The 24506-nt window shown below is 57.4% G+C and overlaps 1 protein-coding gene across 2 annotated transcripts; it reads left to right on the forward strand.

Annotated features, from left to right (window-relative positions):
* On the forward strand, positions 1–23219 carry COL8A2 (collagen type VIII alpha 2 chain). 2 transcript variants are annotated; one of them, XM_004425947.3, is made up of 4 exons: positions 1–71; positions 8326–8369; positions 18588–18805; positions 19406–23219. In XM_004425947.3, the coding sequence occupies exons 3-4, from the start codon at positions 18604–18606 to the stop codon at positions 21322–21324; spliced, it is 2121 nt and encodes a 706-aa protein (XP_004426004.1). In that variant the 5' UTR covers positions 1–71; positions 8326–8369; positions 18588–18603; the 3' UTR covers positions 21325–23219. The 2 variants fall into 2 exon arrangements, with proteins under 2 accessions (XP_004426004.1, XP_087302412.1); XM_087446286.1 differs by lacking the exons at positions 1–71; positions 8326–8369 and having other exon boundaries at positions 18450–18805.
* Positions 23220–24506: the final 1287 nt, after the last annotated feature.

A 24506-nucleotide genomic window follows, 5' to 3' on the forward strand; every position in this document is an offset into this window, starting at 1 on the left:
CCCTCCCCGAGCCCGCGCGCCCCGGGCCGCCCTCCAGGGCCGGGAGCGGCGCCCGGCGGCCGCCCCTGCAGGTAAAGGCGGGGGGGCTAGCACGGCTGCTCGGACTTGGGGGGCTCCGAGGGCAGGACTGGCCTAGGCTCCCCCTAAGACTATCCCGGACGGCTGGGCCGGCGCCTCCGACGCCGGGATGGGGACGGGGCGTTGGGGAGGGACGACGACTCGGACCAGGGGGTTGGCGCTGGGATGGGGGAGCCCACCTCGTTCCCTGCACCCGATTTTCCTCCTCCAGAGCTGCCCAGGCAGAATCCCAGATAAAGCCCCCTCCTCCCTTCCTCGCCCAGAAGCAGGGGCTCTAGCATCAGACAGTCCCAGGTGGAATCCCTGAGGATGTGGCTCTGAGCGTGCCCCTTCACCTCTGGGAGACTCCCTTCCCACCTGTAAAATGGGAATGACAAAGCTTGCTTCGCAGGGTGTTGGAGGAGAGAGGAGGGAGTGAGGGGCCTTAGAGCCCCCTCCAGCCCTCCAGCCCCAGGCCGGGGAAGCCCTCTCGGCTCTCACCCTCCGCTCTCTCCTCGTCTCTCTGCCATTGCTGGTTGGCTGGCGGTCTTTCAGTTTTTCTGCCTCTGCCCCCAAGTCCCTCCTATTCTAGGTGTCCTAGCAGCACCCCCTAAACTGGAGACTGAGGTTCTGAGGAATGTCCCTGCCAGAGGCTCAGCACCTTGCCCAGCTCAGGACTGAGACTTGCAGAGTTGCAGGGGCTGTTACCTGGCCCCAAGGCACTGGGCTCTGAGAACCCCAGAACAGCCTCCCCAACATCTCTGTCCTGGCTGAAGGCCCAGTAGCCCCAGGAGCTCCCCCCCTCCCCCGGGGGGGGGGAGCGGTGAGGGGAGAGGGGTGAGAAATGCCATTCAGCTAGAGGAGCCCAGGAATTGCGAACAGGAAGGGCAGACCCACTGAGTTTATTTGTTGTATGTGTGTACCAGTGTGAGCCTGTCAGTGCGTGCATTTGTGGAGTGTGAGGGGGACAGTGAGTGTCTGCGAGTATGTTATTAACGTGGGCCAGTCCTTGTATGCTTGTGTGAGACCCTCAGTGTGTGAGAGAACATGCTGGATTCCTGACACAGAAATGCCACTGACCTCCCTCAGGGCACCCTGGCAACCCAGAAGTCCTCTTCCTGTCTGCCTTCACTGCCTCTTGCTAAGGCCTGAGCCCTTTTCTGGTGGCAAGTATCCATCCCCTCCTCGGAGTGCCCTTAGCAAAGGCAGCTCCCTGGGGGCTGCCCTGGGCATTTGGAAGGTCTGGGGGCTATGGGGCTGGGATGGCCGGAGGGTCAGGCAGCCTGAGGTCCCTTTCCGGGGACTAACCCTCACTGCCCTGAGCAGAGGGGGGGCCCTCAGCGAGCCTATTCTAGAGCCCAGGGGAAGAGGTGGGGGTCTGTGGAGGCACCGTGGGTAGTAGGTCTTCTTGGTCAGGGTGTAGATGCCCCCACGGTCCTCCCGCTGGGCTGGTGAACACCGACAGACCCTTGGACACACAATCACCCTGAAACAATAATAAAGACACAGCACAGACATACTCACACAGTCACACACAGCTACACTCCCTCCCACTGGCGGTCACACACCATCACATACATGAACATGCTCTACTGAAACACACACCACCTCAGATGCTGAAACAATGACAGATGAGGCATGTACGCGCGTATGCGTGCACACACACACCCAGACATACACACCCAGACTCCTACAGACACCGGGCAGACCCCACATGGCCCAGCCAGACCTGCTCAGACAGGACGACAAACACACTCACACACTCAGACACACTCACCAGGGTCTCTCTCCAGTTTCACTTGGTCCACCACAGTGAAAATGAGTGTTTCTGCTCTTTGGCTCTTTTGGCTCAGAGGAAGGGGAAAGAAAAAATGGAAGTGAATGTGTCTGCTAGCAAGAGGCAGGGGGAAGAGACCAAGTAGGGCTGTCAGCCCGAGCACCTCCCTGCTGCCTCCCCTGCTCCGGGCCTGAGCCAGGCCAAAGGCGGGCAGAGCCCCAGCTTCCTTCCCTGCCCTGCTGGCCTTCCAGCCCACTCCAGACCCCCTAATGGCAGGCATGGGGCTCCCCTTGTAGGAAAGTGGGGCCTCAGATGAGCTGGTCCCATCTGTGGCCCGAGGCACTTACAGAGTTGGGTGGAAGACGCAGAGAGGCACAGCGGCCTCTCATGTGGGGTGCAGCTGTGTCTCAGGGTGTCTGTCAAGGTACATGACAGGGAGGCACCATGCAAGCCAAAGTGGGGGACGGAGGGGGCATCAGGAGAGGCAGCACCAAAGAAGTGGCTCTGCCTGGGGCTTTCAAGGAGAATGAGAACTCTGACAGGTGCAGGTGGTGGAAAGGGTGAATGGGAGGACATTCCATTCAGAGGCAACAGCATGTGCAAAGGTGTGGAGGAGTGAAGCTGCAGAGTCCTCTCAGGGGGCTGTGAGTAACTGTTGGCCCACACACTGGGGGAGTGAGTGGGAGGGGTTGACAACTGCTTTGAGGTCAGATTTCCAAGGGCCTTGTCCAGAGAAAGGGTGTGAGCTGCAGAGGGCTGTAATCTGGAAATTGCTCTGGTTGCTCTAGGGGGTGCAAGGACAAAGGGGGACCTTACAGGCAAGGAGACCACTGAGGAGGCTGGGCAGAGTTTGAGGAGGAAGGTGATGGAGGCTGAGGTGGGTGGTTGCCATGGGGATGAGAGGAGTAAGGGGAGAGACTGGACAGGCTTTGGTGACTGACTGTCTGTGGGAGTGAGGAGAGGGCTGGCCAGGAGGGCTGCACTGGGTGGCAGTGGCCTGTCCCCAGAGGAGGCCGGTGAAGGGGAGACATGAGTTTGGACCCTGGGGTCTAGTATGCTGAGATGGCAAGGGGCTGGGAGTTGAGTGTGACCCTGAGTTGTGGAGGTAGTGTCTGGGAGGCCTGGAGTGTGTACAGAAGCCTGAGTGGGTGTCTGAGGCCATTATGTACGCACACATGTGCCCAGACATCAGCCAGGGAAGTCATGCTCCCAGAAAGAGAATTCCAGACCCACTGTGTTCTGTGGGTGTTTCCAGGGTGGAGGGGTGTGGACAGTGGATCTTGAATGAAGGCAGCACATGCAGTGAGAAGAGCTGGCCTTGGGGGTCAGACAGACCTGGGTTACTTTCCGTGTGACCCTGGGCAAGGGACTTCCCATCTCTGTGCCTTGGTTTCCCCATCTATAAAATGGAAATGCTAATACTTGTCTCCAGGGTCGTTTTGCCAGCAGAGAGGTAAGAAGTGATCCCACTTGGTCAGGGTACAATGCCAGAACTTTCACCCAGACTTCTGGTCACTATCCGTTACACCTCTCTGGTTGGATCCTGGGAAGGGACTGGGGAGGACCTGGCCCTTCTTCCATTCAGATTTTTGGAAAGTTTTGAATTGGGAGGTGACTATCCCCATGCAACCTGGATAGGCTGAGATTTCTAGCTCTTAGAGGGCAGAAGAAGGGGGTGGCAGAGGGTTAGTGCCTCATGGGGATAACCATGGCGACATTACTGGCTCATCTCATGGATGGGATTGTGGAGACTCAGAGAAGAACTTGCCTGAGGTCACACAGCAGCCAGTCAGGGCTGAGACCCGAGGCCAGGACCACTTCTTCCCAGAGGATGCCCCACCTAGCAGGGCCCAGCAGGGACCTGGAATGGAGGGAATCTTGCCACCTGAGATCTCTAATTTCAATTCTTTCTGTTCCCTTGGGGGAGGGTAACAATAAGTTTATTGGGCACCTACTGTGCACCAGGTCCTGCGTTCACGTGTCTCATTTCGTCCTGTAACAATGCTGCAAGGCAGAGATCAGTAACCCATTTAACAGAGGGGGAAGTGGGGGCTCAGAGAGACCAGTAACCTGGCCAAGTGTCGCCTCGCTGAGTGGTGAGCCGGGATTCACTCCCAGGTCTGTGAGGATGCACAGCTCACGTTATTCCCACTGACCTCCCAGGTCACTGCCCTCTCCAGGGCTTGGTTTGGCAGGGAAAGGAATGGAAACTTAACTGTTGAGCATCCGCAGTGCAGCAGGCGTTTTCATAGCACAAGGTGCTTTTTTTTTTTTTCGGTAAGGAAGATTAGCCCTGAGCTAACATCCTTTGCCAATCCTCCTCTTTTTGCTGAAGAAGATTGGCCCTGGGCTAACATCTCTGCCCATCTTCCTCTACTTTATATGGGATGCCACTACAGCATGGCTTGACAAGCGGTGCATCGGTCCCTGCCCAGGATCCGAACCTGCGAACCCTGGGCCACCGAAGAGGAGTGCACAGTCTTAACTGCTACACCACCGGGCCGGCCCCACAAGGTGCTTTTTTTTTTTTTTTTTAATAATTTTATTTATTTATTTATTTTTTCCCCCAAAGCCCCAGTAGATAGTTGTATGTCATAGCTGCACATCCTTCTAGTTGCTGTATGTGGGACGCGGCCTCAGCATGGCCGGAGAAGCGGTGCGTCGGTGCGCGCCTGGGATCCAAACCCGGGCTGCCAGCAGCGGAGCGCGCGCACTTAACTGCTAAGCCACGGGGCCGGCCCACAAGGTGCTTTTTTGAAGGGTGGGGAACATGGGGAGTAGCAGGCATGAGAAGATCAGGCCCAGAGAGAGGCCAGAACAGTGCGGGCTGGGGTGGTGTTTTCTAGTCTCTAAGAATGTGCCGTGGTCCTCGTGGGCCCTGTCGGGAGGGCAGCCTCTGGGAGGAAGGGGTCCTGGTCTCAGGTCTCGGGTCTCAGTTCTGCCATTGGCTGCTGTGTGACCTCAGTGAGTTCTCCTCTGGGTCTCCACAATCCCATCCAGGAGGTGGGCCAGTAATGCCATCCTGGCTCTCCATAGAGCCTGTGCTGAGGAGCATCACAGATTGTGGGGTGAAGTCGTTTCTCTCCTGAAATATCCCAGGAGGCCAACTCTTTGGTCTCCACCCCCATCCAGTGTCCACAGTCCTCATTACCCAGAAGTTCTCTTTTCTGTCTAGCCTTCTTCCCTCCCACTGTGGTGGCTGCTGGCCGCCACACAGCTCTGCGTGGGCCCTCCAGGCCACGCTCCCTCTGACAGGCGACCACGGCTCAGCTCGTGGCAAACATTCTTTTCATAGTTCCCAGAGCACAGCAAATCCGGCTGCTTAGCCAGGAATGCAGAGCCCCCTCCTGCAGCAGGAGCAGGGGCTTGGGCAGGGGAGCCCCTGGTGGTCAGGCAGGAGGGGCTGAGGGGGTCTGGAGGCCCCCCCACACACACACACTGTGCCTCAGCTCCAGGGAGCTTCGAGGCTGTCATCATCTGTGGACAGCTTGGGTCCAAACTCTGGGACCGTCCACCACTAGACAACCACTGGACATCACCACTAGCTGACTACTCGGGCAAGTGACTTCTTTCTGAGCCTCGGTTTCTTCATCTGTAAAATAGGGTTTATAATACTAACGTCACAGGGCTTTTGGGAGGTGTCATGGTGATGATTATAATAATAATAGCAAACATTTCTTGAATGTTCCATATGCCAAGCACTGCTTGACTTCTGCTACATGAAATTAACTAGTTGAGTCCTCACAAATGCTCTGTGAAGTAGGGACTGTTCCCAGTTTATTGGTGAAGCAGCTGAGGCACAGCCGAGAGAAGTCAGGTGCTAGTAAGAGGTGGCTGGGCTCCAGAGAGGTTCTTAACCCATCATGATTTTTGCAAGCAAGACTCTTAGCCCAGAGCCTGCTTGGGGTAGGGGCTCAGGAAATGGGAACTTTTTCTCCCATGAGCCCACCTCTGGGAGGAGCTGTGAGCTCATGGCCATCAACACCTCGGTTTGGAAAGTTGGGATGGGCAAGCAGGCCTGGGGCCCTCGCCGGCCTCCCTGGGAACCCTGCAGCTCTCAGAACCTGGTGGGGGACCGGGGGTGCAGACTGTCCACCCACATCTGGCCTGGGATTTAGCTGGCAGCAGGCTCTGTGCAAGGAGGAGATGTCGCCAGGGGAGGGGCTCAAGGAGGAGATTAGGGAAGGCAGCTGGAGATGGAGGTTAAGAACAGAGTCCCATGGAAGTTGGCTCAGGCGGTGCCCTGGCACACCCACCCGCCCCAGCTTCCTATTTTGTAGGATGGAGGGAGCCTTGGTCAACTGGAGTGGGCTCCTGGGGCCTTTGATAGTAGCTGCCCTCTCTGTTCCCAGCCTTGCCTGTGCCTGTTGCCATCTAGGTTGAGGCAGCTTCTCCAGGAAGCCCAAGAGTACAGGTTTGGCCATTTGGGGGCCAGGCAAGTCTCAAGGTTTAGATCCCTGTGCTTCCTAGCCCTGTAACCTTGGAGAATGAATGTCACCTCTCTGGGCCTCAATGCTCCTCCTCAGAAAAATGGGACAGCAATTCCCACCTCACAGGGTTATGAGAGAGTCTGATAAAATAACGCCTAGGCTGTGCCTAGGGCTATGTCTGGTGCATAACATGGACTTCGGATGTAGAGATCATTATAGGGGCTAACATGGGTGGAGGGGATGGGGAGCCAGCTTTAGACTGGGCCTGGGGTCTCTGATCCTGATATTCAAGGCATTTCTCAGGCTTACCTGAGCGAGCCCTTCTCTACTCAAATCATCTTTGTAGTGGAGAGGTTAAGAGCCCAAGCTTTGGAGCCAACAGCCTAGGTTCAAATTCTGGCTCTGCCCTTCATGAGCTGTGTGATCTTGAGCCAGTTACTTAACCTCTCTGTCCCTTGGTTTCCCCATCTGTAAAAAGGGAAGATGAAGTACCTACTTTACTGGGTTGTTGTGAGGATTAAATGAGATAATCCACGAGAAGAGCCCAGAACGGTGCCTGGCACATAGTAGGTACACAGTCAGTGTTAGCTATGATTGGTTAGTTCACTTGTTTGTTTCTTTTCTTTTCCTTATTTCCATCCCCTGAATATGATTAGGGCTTTCACACTTCCGTGCCCTCACCCATGCGGTTCCCTCGACCTGGACCCGTTGCCTCTCCCCACTACCACCTAGTGAAATCCACGTTCATCCTTTAAAGCCCAGATCCAACAGAAGTCACTTCCCCTCCCCGAGCCTCATGGTGGGGGTGGGGGCTGGGGCCAGAGAAGCCGGGGTTGAGTTGGGCAGTGAGAACCTCCCACCCAGGCTCCATCAGCCAGGTGAGGCCCTCAGAGAGTAGCCTCATGACCCACCTCTGGGTGTCCGGAGTGGCGCGGGATGGAGGCAGGGCTCAGCTGAGTTGGCTGCGGCCTCTGGCTGCTTGTGCAGTGAGCGACAGGGCTGGGATGTCAGAGTTTCCATGGGAGCGGGCAGAGGCGAGCGAGCAGCTGTGGGAGAGAGTGACGCAGCCGGCAGGCCTCTCTGCCAGGTGGGCTGGCGAGGCGTCCCCTCTCCATCACCCAGGAGTCACGTCTGGGCCTGGACTGCAGCCCCGGCTCCCCTGTGCACAGCTGTGTGATCTGAGTGGGGCTTGTGACAGCCTGGCATCGTAGTTGATGGGGGCAGAAATGGGGACCTGGCTGTCCAGGGCTCTGACCACATCACCGCCCCAGTGAACAACCTTTCATGGCTCCCTGTTGCCTTCCAGAGAGTGGCAAGCACGAGATTCATGTCTTCTCACTATGTTGCCCCAGCCTTCTGAGCCCCTGCTTGTCCTCTCAACCCCCGGCATTTCCGGAACCTTCCCTGTTCTGCCAAGCAGCTTCCTACTGCCTGAAATTCCTTTTCTTTGTCTGCTTTTCAGACTCCTACTTGCCCTTCAGGATCCAGCTCCAGTGTCCCTTCCTACATGAAGCCTTCTGGGGGAGCTCAAGGGGGAGGCAGTGCTCCCTGTGCTGTGCTCCCACAGCCCAGAGATCTTAGCCAGTTATGTGAGGGCCACCTGTCTGATGCCTCCAGCTAATTCAGGGCAGGGCATGGGGCTGAGCCATTTCTGTGTCCTAAGGCCCAGCCTAGGGTCCCCCACATGGTAGGAGCTTCCCCAGGTGGGAACCCTAGCCTGTAGTAGGGGCCACCCCAGCCCAGGGCCTGACATATAGTAGGGACTTCTCCAGTGGGGACCCTGGCACACAAAAGGGGCTTCCTCAGCCTGGGTCCAAGGACAGGAAGAATTCCATCAACCCAGGGCCGGGCACCCCGTGGCCATTGCTAAGTGTGCATGGAATGAATGAAGGGAGTCACACATCCTGGCTTCCTGAGAAGAGAGGCTGAGGTTGGGGTGGATATGGCAGCAGGGGCTCCTGGTAGGCAGCCTGTGGCAGGCAATGGGGTGGCTGTGAGTTGGGGCTGGAGGCTTCCCAGGCTCCTGGCCTCTTCCTTACTGTTTCTTCCTTTCATCCTCAGGCCTTGCCTCTGCCGGACCTTCAGAGGCCCCTCCGACCTGAAAGGTAAGCTAGATTTGGCGGCAGCGTTCTCTGATTTCCCAGGTGGATGAGGCCTGTGCATGCTGCTATCTAACCTCGCTCCCTCCTGCTGCAGTGGAAGCCCCTCCCAGGCCCAGGGGGTCCTAGCAGGCAGCCCCTCTCGCAGGTGACCTCAGCTCCCTGCGGCCTGGGCTTTAAAACCCCGGCCCAACTCAGAAGCAGCTTTTTCTCATTTGTGAACTATTTCGCCCCGGCTGCTTGGCGCGCCTCGTGTTTGCTTGGCCTGCCTGAGTGCAGTGGCCTGGCCGCGCTCCTGCCGGGCCCCCTCCCTGCCCAGCGCAGCCCAGCCCCTCCTGCCGTCGCTGAGGCTGCCGCCACCGCGCGGGGAAGCCGCGAAGGCCCAGGAATCTTGGCAGGCGTGGGAGGCAGCGGGCGGCGGGTGGTGCTCCGGAAAAGGCTGCAAATGCGAACCAGAAGACGAGGAATTGGCAGCCCAGAAGACCCCGCCTGGCCCAGCCTGGGGCCTGGGGGTAGCTGAGTCTGGGGGTACCCACCCCCGATGTCCAGTCCCAGTCAGAAGCTTCAGGCCTCTGCTGCGAAGTGAGCTATGGCACCAGCTCAGGCCGGAGCCCCCTGGTGGGGAACGGCCAGTCCCCTGGCCACCTGCCTGAGGTTACACTGTTGCCCTGGGTCCTGCCTCTTCTGATTCATCTGCCCCTGCCTGGCTGTTCCCACTACCGCGGATGCTTTGTTGCCCTGAGATGCTCCTCCCCAGGGGAGGATTGGGGTGTCTAGCCTCAGAGATGGGCAGAGGCTGGGGGCCTGGGAGGTGGACCTAGTCGCCTGTGGGGAGGAAGGTTCCACCCAAGCCCCCTCCAGCCGAGAGCTAAGAGGGACTCCAGAAGAGCCATGAAGAAGGGGTGCTGTGAGAAGCCATCCTGTGGGCTTGGCTGGAGGTGGGAGGTGGGGTTGTCAGAGGCCTGGAGCTAGAGCACCCCGGCTGCAGACTGTAGTGAGCACCTACTGTGTGCCAAGCCTGAGTCAGGGATGAGGTGGGGGTGGGGGAGGAGGAGTTGTTCTGCTGAGGGAGGCACAGAAGGCTGCCTGGAGGAGGAGGCATTTGAACTGGTTCTTAAGTGAGGACTAACATGTTTACCTGCAGGAGAAAGGTAGAAAGGGCAATCCAGACAGGGGAGATGGTGCAGGCAAAGGCAGGCAGGTGGGTAGAGGGAAACATGGAGAAGTTTGGGGTATCCAGATCATAGGGTGCTGGAGCCCAGGGGTGTGGTGGGCTCCTCTCACTCCCTCAGCATGGGTGTTTTCCCCAAGGGTGAGTCCGTGGGCCTCGTCCAGGCTGCAGCAACCCTGCCAATGAAGCCTTCTTTCTCTCAAGTTCCAGACCCACAAGTTCTCTGCCTTTTGGACACCCCGCACCCCAGAAGTCCCCTCGTCTTCCTTGCCTAGATGTGTGCTCTGCTCTCAGTTTAGAATGTTCCACCATCACCTGCCCCAGTGGGTCTGTTGAACTCTGACCCATCCTTCAGGCCTCCTTCTAATACTGCTTCCCAAATGGAGGTCCCCTGTGGTCTAGGAGCCTTACCTGCAGAGGGAGGGAGGTTGGGACTCTGGGTGGAACTGAAGCCTGGTGGGGTAGGCAAGGTGGGGAGGGGGCAGCACTCCTGTCCTGCCATCAACCTGGATGATGTGGCCCCCAGGTTGCCCTGCCCCAGCCTGGCCACCTCCCTCTACCCCCAACTCCCAGATTCCGGGCAGTCTTTGGCTTTGGAGCAATTCTTACACCTGCGTATTTAAATTTGAGGGGTTCAGAATATCGTAGTGATCCCACAGGACAGAGAGCTCAGCTCATGGGCACTGGACCCACAAGTCCCCACCTAGACCTTGGGGGCTGCTCAGGGATTGTCCAGAGAGGTCAGACACAGACCTGATGTTAGCATGAGCATTAGGCTGTAAATGCTGGCCTTCCAGAGGGTTCCATCAAGTGACTGACAGGTAGAGATTTACAGAGCCTGGAACTCAGGGATCTAGGTACCAGGACATAGGAGAGGACAGAGAAAGACAAACAGTCACAGAGATGGGCAGGCAAATGGGACGGTGACACAGAGATAGGAGGAGACACACCAAGAGATGCCTGAGATACACAGCCAGGTGAGGACCTGGATTCGGTGACACAAAGGCACGGAGGAAGTGACACAGGTGGGCATGGCATACACCCACATGGCTCCCGCAGCGAGCTGGTCCCTGGCCTCCCCCTTACACACATAACTCTTAGCCCGAGAGTGTGTCCCCCCAGTTGTGATCTCAGGGTTTTGCTGGGCTCACCATCAGTCTCTCCACCCTCTCTACCCCTCCATCTTAATTGGTCCACATCCTACTGAGTCTAAAGTAGGATGGGCTACATCCTTCCTGAGTCCTCCTCCAGGAAGCCACGCAGATTGCAGAGTAACATGGAATTTATCATGTTGGTACTAGGGAGCCACTGGAGAATCCAGGGCAGGGGAGGGTCATGGGCAGAGCTGTGCCAAAGTGTGGTCCACAGACAGGCAGCATCAGCATCACCGGGGAGCTTGTTAGAGATGCAGATGTTGGGCCCTACCACACACCTACGGAATCAGGATCCCTGGAGTGGGGCCCAGGAACCTGCGTTTAACAAACTGTCTGATGTGCACTAAAGTTTGGGAAGCACTGTTGGAGTATCTATAGGATGTACTGAGGAGAACAGAGAAGCTGAGGGTGAGCAGTGGGAAAGGGAATTTGGCAATTTAATTTAATAAACCTTTACTGAGTGGCTGGGAGGTGCTAGGCCATGGGTTGTGTGTTGGGACAGTACAAGGTCTGTATTAGGACAGAGACTATGGAGAAGGAGGGGAAGGAACAGAAGTGAGAGAAGGACACAGAGAGGAGACAGAGTCCACAGGATTGGATTGGGGGTTTGAGGGTAACGGAACAGGGCTGTCATGTACAGTTGTGCAGGTTGGTTACTGTACAAGGGCTTTCAGGGAAGGCAATGAATAGGGCCTGAGTTGGCTGGAAGGAGGGGTAGCCTTTTCTAATTGTGCTAAGGCATTGTATTGGCTAGAGAGATTCCTTACTGCCCTGTAAGGAAGGAAGGGTCAGAAATGATGTCCAGATTTCTGGCCTGGGCACCTGGGAGTGGGGGAGAAGCTGGTAATGGGGGAGAAGATCATGACAGCAGTTTGGGTGGAGGTATCTGAGGGACAGCCAGGTGAAAATGCTTGGCTGTAATTGAACGCAAGAGTCTGGGCTTGGGAGAGGTTGTAGCTGGGAACACATGTGTCTCCTTGGTGATGGGATTGGTGAGAGGTGGAAAATGCAGAAGAAACATCCAGAGAGAAGAGACGAGGCCTGAGCCAGCTCCTTGGGGCAAGCCTGGGTCTGCAGAGAGGGCAGAGGAAGAGGGCAGAGAAGAATCTGAGGAGGAGGCTTTCCAGGAAGGAGGAGAGCAGGGTCACAGGGTGGGATTCAGTGCTGGGGAGAGGGGAGAGCGAGGTGGGAGGCGGGGCGGTGAGCCACCAGCCGGGGTGAGGCGTAGCGATGGTTCTTTCGAGAAGCTTGGCTGAGAAGGCTGGAGAGAGATGAGGGTCACTGGGGGCGCGTTTAGGCCTGTGTAGACATGGGATGGAGAGGCTGGAGCCTCGGGGGGTGGGGGGACAAGCATCCACAGACAGCGAGAGGCCCCTGAGGAGGAGGTGTGGAGGGGCCTGGGCCTTGAGTGGGAGCGGACCCCCGCCATCTGAGACACAGGAGAGAAGGACGGGAAAGGGCTGTCCAGTTTCCACAAGCTGGGAGAGAGGTGGGGGGAGCCCTGGAGGAGTCTGGAGCCGCCCGGCTGGGCAGTTGTGGGTGGGCATCATGCCCAGTGGGTGAGGAGGGCAGCTCGTCTGCTCCTCTCCAAGATCTGTAACTCCATCCTAGTCCTGAGCTGCCTGTGTGACCCCTGGTCAGTTTCATTTCAGGAGCGGTCAGAGAAAAGGCCTAGAAGGCCAGAAAATTCTCTTTTGGGAACTTTCACAAGGTCCTGGCCTTTGGCAGCAAGTCACTTGAGTTTTTTAAGGATTAGAGGAGATGTTGCTTTGCAGCAGGAGGAATTGAGGTTAGATGAAGGGAGGACTTTCTAGCCATCTGGGTAGCAGGACAGGGCAGCAGCCCTGGAGTTGCTGATGACTCAGATCATCTCGGTTAATCCTTTCACAGATGAGCTCGTCAAGGTTCAGAGAGGTTAAATCACTTGTCACTCAGCTCGTAAGCAGCTGTGCTGGAATGGGAGTCCAGGGGCTACCTGGACCTGGGAGGGCTGTAGGGGCCCCCAGGGCTGGACCCCTGATAGGAAGAGCCTGAGCAAGAAATGCAGCTCACCTGTCGAGGTGACAGACGCAGAGCTGGAGAGAGAGAGAGACAGAGACACAGAGAGAAACCAGTCGGGGCCAGAGACCCAGGGAGCCAGCAGAGATGAGGCTGGGCGAGTAGGAGACAGAAGGCACCAGGGGAGCAAGGGGGGCAGCCGATCGCGCAGAAATGTCTCCACAACAGGAAGCGTCTCATAACATACCTGTGGTTTGGCCAGGCCCCGGGGCTGCCTGCGTGCTCCCCACTGCTCCCTCAGCTGCAGCCTGCTGTCTGGGGTGGGGCGGGGGGCTTGCAGCAGCAGGAGCCTGCACAGGGCCACATTCCATCCACCCAGCCCAGAGGGGGACTGCCGGGGCCACACCAGCCACACCCCTGCGCGGTCCATTGGGAACTTGGGGGCCCTCAGGCCCCCCTTTATGTCTGGACCTCTGATAGCCAATCTGTGAAATGGGCTGGGAAGTGGGCAGGCTTTTAAATTCCATGGGATCACCTGGGCCCCTCTGCTGGTCACCCCTGGGACAGGACCCTTTGAGAGAAGGGCCTGGTGGGGAGGGGTCACTGTGAGCTGATGCCCCTTCCTCTCCCACAGCCATATCTGGGGGGAGAGGGGTCTGCATTCATGCCAATTCTTCTTGCTGGGGCCCAGCCCCGCCCCACCCCCCCATTGGTCTGAAAGACCCTGGAGCACTCCGCTCCCAGCCAGCCTCCTTGGCTGCCCCGGGAGGAGGCCCAGGCTGCCACAAAACGCTGACTTCGACAAAATGCTGTTTTACGGGGATTTGTTGAAAAGGGGGGATATCCCCGTTAAGGACTTGCAGCTGTCCAAACACTGCATCTACCCCGCTGCCGCCACTGCTCAGTCCCCTGAATCAGCGTCTCCTTATGCAGCCCACCTCGTGCCCCTGCCAGCCCAGCCTCTTCCCAGCTGCTCTGGCTCCTGCCTTCCTTCCTAAGAGGTGACCAGAGAGGGTGATGGCTTGCCCAAGGTCACACAGCAGAGCCAGCCTTGAGCCTCAGGGCCCTCCCCGACCCCTGACACTCCAGATGCTGTCATCTGGGGCCACCATTCCCCAAGGGGAGAACAGGGAGCAAGCAAATGAATTGTTCATCCCTTTGCACCTCTATTCCCTGTGCAGGCTGTTGTCAGCTGAAGTCCTGTGATTGAGGCCGTGTGAGTGTCTCCACCTCTTCCCATTCTGGCTGACACAAGCCCCTCTGGCCGGGGCGGGGCTCCGTGGGTGGATGTGACATGGATCTGTGCAAAGGCTGAGGAAGGACTGAGTTACTGGTGTGATCTTTAAATCTGACAGTGAATTGAGTTCATCAAATGTTTGTGGAGCATTACTGTGTGCCAGCCAAGTCCTGTGCCAGGCATGGAGTGGGGGGAACGTGGTGGGTAGAGAGAGAAGAGCCAAAGAGGGAAATGAGAGCTGTGCCGGGACCCACGGGCATCAGCAGAGCCCAGGAGAGGCTCCAATAGGCTTCCCAGATGTCCAAGAACCAGTCAGAGTTAGGAGGTGAGGAAGCAGCAGAGGGAACCGAATGTGCAGAGGCCAGACAGTTTCAGGGAGTCTGGGGGTATGGGGGCTGCTGGAAAGGGGTGACAGTGAAAAGGAGGCAGGGGGCTCAGAGGCGCCCAAGCACCTTTGGCTCTGATGGCGGCTGGGGTTGGGGGGCAGTCTGTCCTACCTGGGCTGCCACGTTGTACCATTCTAGGGGGTGTGACTTCTCTCTGCAGCCCCTCGAACAGGCCCAGCACACCCCTTCTCACGGCCAGGCCCTCGCTTCCACTCCCCAGCTCCTGACCTGGACTGGCACATGCCAGCCTCCCCACTCAGAGCTGGAGTAATCCTTCCCACCTCAAACCCGCAGGCGGCTTGGAGCCCAGACAGTGTCTCTCTCTCTGCTTGTCTCTCTTTCTAGCTTTGCTCCCTGGCGCTCTCTCCAGCCCTTCCTCCCCCATGGCAGTGTGTCACAGCGGTTAAGAGCTCAAGTTTTTCACAGAGCTCTGCTCAAATCCTGGCTCCTGGCTCTAGCCAGTGGGCACATCACTGTACTCCTCCAAACCTCAGGCTCCTCACCGACAGGAGGACACAAGAGCTCGGTGGGAATTGAATCACATATTGAATGTAAGGCGCCTAGGCGGGTGCCTGACTGGAGGTCTGAGTCATCCTCACTCAGACACGCCTCCCTCCACAGGAAACACCTGCTCTGGGGCCTGCAGCAGACCTGTCCTGCCTAGCAGAGGGAATGCAGGGCAGGAGGTGCTGGGGTGGGGCAAGTTCAGGGAGCCACAGGGTGTGGGGCAGGGACGCTTCCTGGAGACCTGCATTGCCGAGGAGGAATGAAAGATGGGGAGCTGGCTGGGGGCCCTGCCCGGGCTCCTCACTGGACTTGGGGCTCTTCTTATGGCGCCCTGCCTGTTTGTGCTCTTCCTCCGTCCTCCTCGCCCTAAGCACCCTCCCAGCTGAGCCTGAGGCTGCCTGCACCCTTCATCACCCCCCGCCCCCACTGAGGCCTGGGCTCAGCGTTGGGAGGGAGTCAGGGCTCCCCAGAGCCAGGCCTGTCCTGAGTCCTCCTGTGGTGGTGCCGTGACCTTGGCCTCTGGCCCACCCAGGCCAGAACCGCTCACTCCCTCCCGCTGCTTCCCGATACAAGCTCTGCCCCCTCACCTGCTCCCTCACCGCCTGCCACCCACCAGGCAGAGCATTCTGGCTCTGTGCACCCTTGAGCACCCCTCTTACCCCCATAGGCCCCCCGGCTCAGGTGGCCCGTGCAGGAGGGCCCTTGTGCTGCAGGTGGGGTGGTGTGGTTGTCAGGGCTGGGGCTCAAGGGGCAGACTGCCTGGGTGTAGGTTCTGACTGCACTGGGCGTCCTCATCGCTAAAGCAGGGCTCACGTGCCTCCCAGGGCTGATGGGATGGAACATCAAACATCAGGACGGTGTCCGGCCAGAGCCTCCAGCAGCAGCACCTGAGGGCCAGGCTTGTACCCCGCAGCGTCATGAGTCCTGGCAGCAGCCAGGTGGCAGTGGGAGCAGGGGGCCTGTGCTGAGGGCAGCTCTGGATGAGGCCTCAGCTCTCACACTTGCCAGTCGTGTGTCCTGGGTAAGATTCTTACAGTCTAAGCTTCCATTTCCACGTCTATAAAATGGAGATAATAATCGCATGAGCCTCGGGGGTCGTTGAAAGAATTCCATGAGATGAAGCCTCTGAAGTCCTGAGCTTGGGCCTGGCATGTGGGCAGCCCCGTGAGTGGTGGGTATTACTGTATGCTGAGGCTGGGGGAGTTGAGTGACCTGCCCAAGGCTACAGAACAGGTTGATGGCCCAGCTGGGATTTGAACCCCAGAGCCGAGTTGGTGGCTTCCCTGACCTTCTCCGGAGCCCTGCATTCATTCCTGCAAAGCTCAGTCTGATATTGAGTTTGCAGGAACGTCAGCTTGCAGCTCCAGACTCGGCCCAGCACCAGGGAGGGCTTTGCTCCGGCACGCGTCCCCAGGTGTGCATGACCTACCCCCAGATCCTGCCTGCAGCCAGGCACAGGTGTGGAGAGGCCCCTGTGACTTGAGGGGAAGTGGGGCTTTCCTTGGGTGTGCAAAGTGCCAGATAGTCCCTTGTTCAGACATCAGTGGGTGCCTGTGGTGAGGCAGACACAGTATCTCTAATAATTACAGCAGCCTGAGAAGCAGGTTGTTAGCCCAGTTTAAAAATAACATCTTTATTGAAATATAATGCACATATCATACAATTGTCCCATTTAAAGTATACGATTCAATTTTTTTTTTATTGAGGTAACATTGGTTTATAACATTATATAGATTTTAGGTGTACATCCTTATAATTTGACTTCTGTATACATTACATCGTGTTCACCACCAAAAGTCTAGTTTCCATATGTCACTGTACAAATATCCCCCTTTACCCATTTTGCCCTCCTGCCAACCTCTTCCCCTTTGGTAACCACCAATCTCTTTTCTGTATCTATGTGTTTGTTTGTTGTTTTTGGTTTTTTTGTTTATCTTCCACATTTGAGTGAAATCACATGGTATTTGTCTTTCTCCATCTGACTTACTTTGCTTAGCATAATACCCTCAAAGTCCATCCATCTTGTCACAAATGGCAAGATTTCATCATTTTTTATGAGTGAGTACTATTCCATTGTGTGTGTGTGTTTGTGTGTGTGTGTGTGTGTGTGTACCACATCTTCTTTATCCATTCTTCTGTTGATGGGCACTTAGGTTGTTTCTATGTCTTGGCTACTGTAAATAGTGCTTCAATGAACATAGGGGTACATATATCTTTTTGAATTAGTGTTTTCACATTCTTTGGATAAATACCCAAAAGTGGAACAGCTGGATCATATGGTGGTTCTGTTCCTAATTTTTTGAAGAATCTCCATATTGTTTTCTATTGTGGCTGTCAATGGTTTTTTAATATATTCACAGAATTGGGCAACCATCACCAAATCAATTTCAGAACGTTCTCATCACCCCAGTAGAAACCCTGTACCCATTAGCAGTCACTCCCCGTTTCCCCTCCCCCCAGCCCTAGGCAACCACTAATCTGCTTTCTGTCTCTATGGATCTACCTGTTCTGGACACTTCATATAAGTGGAATCATATAGTATGATTTTGTGACTGACTTCTTCGCTTAGCATAATGTTTTCAAGATTCATCTGTATGGTAATATTTATCAGTACTACCTTTTCTTTTATTGCGAATAATATTCCATTATACAGATATACCACACTTCATCTACTCATCAGTTGATGCGCATCTGGGTTGTTTCTTCTTTTCGGCTATTATGAATAATGCTGCTATGAACATTCGTGTACATGTGTTTGTGTGGAAACATTATCCCATTTTACAGATAAGGCAACAGGTTCACAGAGTGGAAACCTCTTGCCCCAGTTCCCCCAGCTGTGAGTGGAGGACAGCCTGGCTGTCCAAATCTAGAGCCTGGCTTCTTCTCCACCCGGGCCTTGTTCTCGGAGCTGAGCCAATACTGCGACAGGGCTAGGTCGGGGCCAAAAAGAGTGAGGGGTTAACTTTCTAGAGGAAGGGGTGACAGCTTCCCCGGCCTTGAAGGATGAGTAGGAGAGGGGAAGAACATTGCAGGCAGAGAAATAGCAGGCGCAAAGGCCCAGAAGTGTGAGGCTGCCTGGTGTCTGGGAACTGCAAGGAGTTCTGTGTTGCTGGGGCAAAGGGTAGGGGAGGGCAGAGGCAGAGAAAGGGGTGGTAGGTGATGGGGTTGGAGACACAGGCACAGGTTAGATGTAAAAGGCCTTGAATGCCATGCTGGGCACGATGGACTTGATCCTGAAGGCCGCGGGGAGCCTCAGAAGGGCATCAAAATAATATGAAGTCAGAGAGATCTAAGTCAAATCCCAGTTCTGCTTCCTAGAGACCTTTGCTTTAGTTTTGTCATCTGGAAAATGGGGATGACAATAATAATACCTTGTGAAAGTGCTGGGAGGATTAAGTGAGTTCCCATCTCTAGACAGCTTAGCCCGGGGCCTGGCAGACAGCCAGCCCAGGAAATGGTAGTGGGTGTTATCATCAAAGGGTTTTGGGCAGGGGCTGCCGAGGTCAGATTGGTGCTCTGGAAGAGTGTCTGGTTGCAGAGTGGCTGGTCTGGGGGAGGCTGTTGTGCAGGGGAGGGGTCCAGGAGACAGCGATCGGGATGGAGAGCCATGGACGGGGTTGGGAGAGGTTCAGGAGGTAACTTCTTCGGACTCTGAGATTTGGGGAATTGCCTGTGAATAATAGCTAAATTCTGATCTTTTTGTGAGCGCCTGGGCCCGGTGCCAAACCATCCAGGGGCTGGCTTGATGTTCCCTCTGGTTCCTCCTTGCAGCACGCCTGCGGACGCCATGCGGGGGGCTCTGACGCCCCTGTCTTCGCTGCCACCGCCACCTCTGCTGCTGCTGCTGCTGGTGCTGGGGTGTGGGCCGCGGGCGGCCGCTGGCGGCGGGGCCGGCGGGGCAGCAGGCTACGCGCCAGTGCAGTACGTGCAGCCCATGCACAAGGGACCCGTGGGGCCACCCTTCCGTGAGGGCAAGGGCCAGTACCTGGGTGAGCGCCTCCCCGCCCCACAGTGCCTCGAACAGCTCCTGACCCCCACCACCCTGCCTCCCGACCTCCAGCAGCTCCTCCCAGGCCCCCCAGCCACAGCCCCTCATCCCCACCAAAGATCTTCCCTTCTCCACTCTTCTTCCTGATGCTGGTCCAGGGCCTCCCACTCCCGGAGGGCCTGAAAGAGGGGTGTGGCTGGCTGGCAGAAGTGGGCTTCAGGTGGGGTGGAAAAGGGGGCGGGAAGGTATGTGGGGAAGTTGGAGGGGGGCTCTGCTCTGACTGGCTCTAAGGAGGGCTGCTGGTGCCACCTGGCGGCCATTCCACCCCCAGGTCATGCAGGGATGAGAGTCACCGCAAGCTCTTGGGGAAGGCCCAGCCTGGGTAGGTTGGGTGCTAGGAGCCCACAAGATGGCCACTGGACTCCCCCCAACCTCATCTTCCATGAGAGCAGGGAGGGGGAGACCAGGGCGTAGTCTTCACGAGCAGATACAGAGCCTTGTTTTCCCCAAGTGTACCCCATGCTGGTGTGGGGGAGTGGGTGGAGGGGTCCCCGGTTTCCACTGTCCAGGGCCCTGACTGGCCCTTCTGTCTCTCTCTCAGAAATGCCTCTACCGCTGCTGCCGATGGACCTGAAAGGAGAGCCTGGCCCCCCTGGGAAACCCGGGCCTCGGGGGCCCCCCGGCCCTCCTGGCTTCCCAGGAAAACCAGGCACTGGAAAGCCTGGGCTACATGGGCAGCCTGGCCCCGCCGGGCCCCCTGGCTTTTCTCGGATGGGCAAAGCTGGTCCCCCAGGGCTCCCAGGCAAGATTGGACCACCAGGGCAGCCGGGGCTTCGGGGGGAGCCAGGAATACGAGGGGACCAAGGCCTCCGGGGGCCCCCAGGACCCCCTGGCCTTCCTGGGCCCTCAGGCATTGCTGTCCCTGGAAAACCAGGTCCCCAGGGGGTGCCAGGGCCCCCGGGATTTGGGGGAGAGCCGGGGCCCCAGGGGGAGCCTGGGCCCCCAGGTGATCGAGGCCTCAAGGGGGATAATGGAGTGGGCCAGCCAGGGCTGCCTGGGGCCCCGGGGCAGGGAGGTGCCCCCGGACCCCCTGGTCTCCCGGGTCCAGCTGGCTTGGGCAAACCAGGTTTGGATGGGCTTCCTGGTATCCCTGGAGATAAGGGTGACTCTGGGCCTCCTGGGGTGCCAGGACCCAGGGGGGAGCCAGGGGCTTTGGGCCCAAAAGGGCCCCCTGGAGTGGATGGTGTGGGGGTACCAGGCATAGCAGGGGTGCCAGGGCCACAGGGCCCAGCAGGGGCCAAAGGGGAACCAGGAACCCGGGGCCCCCCTGGCCTGATAGGCCCCATTGGCTATGGGATGCCAGGACTGCCAGGCCCCAAGGGGGACAGGGGCCCAGCTGGGGTCCCTGGGCTCTTAGGGGACAGGGGTGAGCCGGGTGAGGATGGGGAACCAGGGGAGCAGGGCCCACAGGGCCTTGGGGGCCCTCCTGGACTTCCAGGGTCTGCAGGGCTCCCTGGCAGACGTGGGGCACCTGGGCCTAAAGGGGAGGCAGGGCCTGCAGGACCCCCGGGAATGCCTGGCATTCGGGGTGACCAAGGGCCTAGTGGCCTGGCTGGGAAACCTGGGCTCCCAGGAGAGAGGGGGCTTCCTGGGGCCCATGGACCCCCTGGACCAACTGGGCCCAAGGGTGAGCCGGGTTTCACAGGCCGCCCTGGGGGACCAGGGGTGGCAGGAGCCCTGGGGCAGAAGGGTGACTTGGGGCTCCCTGGGCAGCCTGGCCTGAGAGGCCCCTCAGGAATCCCAGGACTCCAGGGCCCAGCTGGCCCTATCGGGCCCCAGGGTCTGCCAGGCTTGAAGGGGGAACCAGGCCTGCCAGGGCCCCCTGGAGAGGGGAAAGTGGGAGAACCCGGCATGGCTGGGCCTACGGGGCCCCCTGGCATCCCCGGTTCCCCAGGACTCACAGGCCCTCCTGGGCCTCCCGGGCCTCCTGGCCCCCCTGGCGCCCCTGGGGCCTTCGATGAGACTGGCATCGCCGGCCTGCACCTGCCCAATGGTGGCGTGGAGGGTGCCGTGCTGGGCAAGGGGGGCAAGCCACAGTTTGGGCTGGGCGAGCTATCGGCCCACGCCACGCCTGCCTTCACCGCTGTGCTCACCTCACCCTTTCCCGCTTCGGGCATGCCTGTGAAATTTGACCGGACTCTCTACAACGGCCACAGTGGCTACAACCCAGCCACTGGCATCTTCACCTGCCCTGTGGGCGGCGTCTACTACTTTGCCTACCACGTGCACGTCAAGGGCACCAACGTGTGGGTGGCCTTGTACAAGAACAACGTGCCAGCCACCTACACCTACGACGAGTACAAGAAGGGCTACCTGGACCAGGCGTCTGGCGGGGCCGTGCTCCAGCTGCGGCCCAACGACCAGGTCTGGGTGCAGATGCCCTCGGACCAGGCCAACGGCCTCTACTCCACCGAGTACATCCACTCCTCCTTTTCAGGATTCTTGCTCTGCCCCACATAACCCACGGGGGGCCCTGCTGCCCTGGCCTCCTCCTCTTTAGTGGTAGAGAGACCTTCTCAGTTACAAAGAACCTCCATTTAGAGAAAAAACCAAAGGCTGAACAGAGGCAGGAACAGAGGTGGCTGTGGCCTTGGCCCGAGGAGACTGACTTGGTTTCTCCCTCCACGCAGGCTGAGGTTGTTTCTGGAAGAGGCTGGCCTGAGTTCCTCTCCCCTAAGTGTCTATGCAATGTTGGGGTTGTGCCCCCATTGCAGGCAGGGCCCCAGGACACTTGGCCCAGCCATTGCAGACCCCTGCCCCCTTGTGAGTCCTGGCCTCTGCTGGGCGGTGAAGGATGCTGCTTCTCTGAGTCGGAGCTGAGAGGGACTGAGTTCCCCCTTCTGGGAGACATATTCCCAAGCCCTGCCCTTCCTGCTGGCCCCCAGATGGCACCTGCTCAAGGAACAGGGCATGACCACCCTCAGTTCTTGGCTGGGGCTCTTCCAGCTCCCCTGGGACCTCCAGCATACGAGGTGGGTCCCCTGAAGAGTTTTCGTTTTCCTCCAGGGGAAAGGGAGAGGAGGGGGATCCACCAAGGTGGCCAGTGTGGACACCCTGCCAGGACTGCCACTCCAGGGGTGATGCTGTGGCATCAGGTCTGTCCCTGGCGGGCACAGGTGCGTGGCCCCCTCTGCAGGCTCCAGCTGCAGCCATGGGGTAAGGTGGTTTGTGAGGGGTAGGAGCAGGGATCTGGGGCAGGATGGCAGTTCTTCACATTCATCTCCATCTTCCCAGGCTGCCCTCACCAACTCTGGCTCTGTTCAGCGTAAGGGCAGCCGCGCAGGCCCCTAGGGACTGCCACAGGCAGGCACGAGGCAGGATGGACAACCAGTGAACACGGGATTCCTCCCTTTCTCTCCCTTCACCTGCTTGGGGGATGGCTGCCTCATACAAAATCGTAAGGGATCCTTGCCACCCGCAACACACATCCCCAAGGCAGGGAGCCTCTTGTTTGACCCTCAGAACAAGGTGCACACAAGCTCGGGGATGAAGAAGGCCCCTGCCTGCTTTTCCTTAATAAGAACCACGTGGTGGGTATGTGTGTCTACTAGAGGGGTTAATCTGTGGGGGCTTCCTCGCCTTCCACCCTCTGGTTCCGATTTCCTGTAGGATTAAGGCCCAGGAGGCTGAGGCTCTGAGAAGAAGGGTGCCAACAGGCCCCTTTGGAATGAGTTGGCTCTGGAAGTTTCTGCTATTTTCCCCAGTCAGAGCTCCGCTGCAGGAAACAGGCAGGACCCCACTCACATCCCCTCAGCCACGAGTTCAAGCTGAGCGGATAAAGCCGAGGTTAGTGCTGTGGCAGGGATGTGGACACTGTTGCCCCCGCAAGGAGGGCCACTTTCGCTGCGGCTCAAGCCTCTCCCTCAGCCCTCCCCAAGCCAGTCCACTTCCCTGCACCGAGTGTGACCCTGGGTCAGTCAAGGTGATCTTGTGGCACAGCCCCAATATTGGCCAATGCCAGCCTGTCTGTGTTGACAGTGGAGGGTGACCTGACTTCTGATTGCTGAACTGCGGTTCCCTCAGGCCCCTGGCCAGGCCTCCTCCCCACCCACAACTTCTCCCAACAAAGCAGGCCATTTGACTGCTTACTTTAACTTTCAAAAGGAGAAGTGAAAACTGAAATCTGCTCAAGTGACACTTTAAGAACAGGTTTTGGTGGGGGTTCATGGTGGATTTCTTTCCGCCTGACACCCAAGAGAACTAAGGCGTCTCAGGCCATACCCGGTGGGGCCTTTTGCTCAGCCTCCTTTCTGGGTCAAAGCCCCCACCATCTGACCCGTTAGGGAGGGGTTCTGATGGGCGGAAATTCATCAGCTCTCAGTGGGAGCCCCCGGGGCCTAAGGAGGGAAGGCGGGTGGGGGGAGGGAACGAAAAAAAGAGCTGTTTCACAGAACTGAGCTTCTGCTAAATGTCATTCCTCAAGCTTCTGGGGAGCAGTGGTTGGGGTTTGCAAAATGTTTATGGGATTTTAGTTCCAGGTGTCCACTTAACTGACTAGCTTTGATAAATGATGTCAGGTTTTAACTATGAAAACTACATAGTACCTTGTGCATTTTATATTCTGATTTCTAATTTTTTTAAAAATGAAGGTTTAAATGTTTTCCATTAGTAATTTCATTTCTAACCTGGTATAGGAAGCTTAGTTCTTTACATATCTATTACATGCCCTGTGTCACAGAAGATTTGGGAAAATGCACTCGGGAATCAAAGAAAATGGGACTTCTTTTTGAAAAGAAAAATCATGGTATTGACTGTATTGACACAACCTCAATAAAACCTGTTGTATAAAACAGCACTGTGCTGAAATTGGCATTGAGGCAGAGATGTCTCAAGCCCCTGGATTTCACAAAGCGTCCAAGGAGCTCTGCCCTCTGCCCTCTCTCAAGGAGCGTGCATTCCTTACCAGCTCCCCGGCCACGGGTTCTGTCACCACCACATCAGAAATGCTCGATGCTCCGAAGCTGGCGGGGCTCTGCACCAAGTAAATGCCAAGAGGCATTTTAAGAAACTGAAGTAAGGCCGTGGCTGGAGCTGGGGAGATGGATCGAGCTTCCCTTGAACATTCCTGCAGCTCTCAGGGGTAGTGGAGCATGACAGCTGGCTCAGGATCCCAAGGGCCAAGTTTCAACATCTGATACAAATTATGAATGAAATCATGAATCTGCTCCTGTGGGCGGTGCTAGTGCCAGGCCCAAGGCTGAAGGCAGGGCTGGGGCAGCTGTCCTGGGCAGAAAGCACCAGCCCCCCAGCCTACCGTGCTTGGCTGCTAGGGCTCTGTCCCCAGCTCTAGGGATGGAGATGGCAGACCTGAGACCAAGCCATGCCCTGCAAAGTCCTGTGGTTTGCCCCAGCCTGGCAGAGCCCCATCTTGGCTGAAAGCAGACCTGCTCAACAGTCCTGACACCTCAGGCTGGCTGCAGAGCTGGGCAGGCTTCTCTCTCCACTGAGGCTGGAAGGATGCTCAGAGAATATCCCTGAAGTTTGAGGGGAGGCGTCCCCTCCCTTTCCATTTCCCTTTCTTCGAAATGGATGGTGTGCAAAACTTCCTAGTGGGGCGAGGCCTTTGACTGGGGCCCATGATGCAGAATGAGGCACCGCCGTCCGTCCACCCAGGGTACCAGAGATGCTGTGCCATCCCCACC

Source organism: Ceratotherium simum, chromosome 22 (genome assembly GCF_057802395.1).
Source record: "Ceratotherium simum simum isolate JZ-2026a chromosome 22, ASM5780239v1, whole genome shotgun sequence".
Classification (NCBI taxonomy): Eukaryota; Metazoa; Chordata; class Mammalia; order Perissodactyla; family Rhinocerotidae; genus Ceratotherium; species Ceratotherium simum.

Bases quoted from the DNA above. Each gene is read 5' to 3' on its own strand.
- COL8A2 (XM_087446286.1), top strand. From the start codon at position 18,562: ATGTTCCCTCTGGTTCCTCCTTGCAGCACGCCTGCGGACGCCATGCGG. The intron at 18,806-19,405 runs GTGAGCGCCTCC...TCTCTCTCTCAG, and splicing joins GGGCAAGGGCCAGTACCTGG to AAATGCCTCTACCGCTGCTG.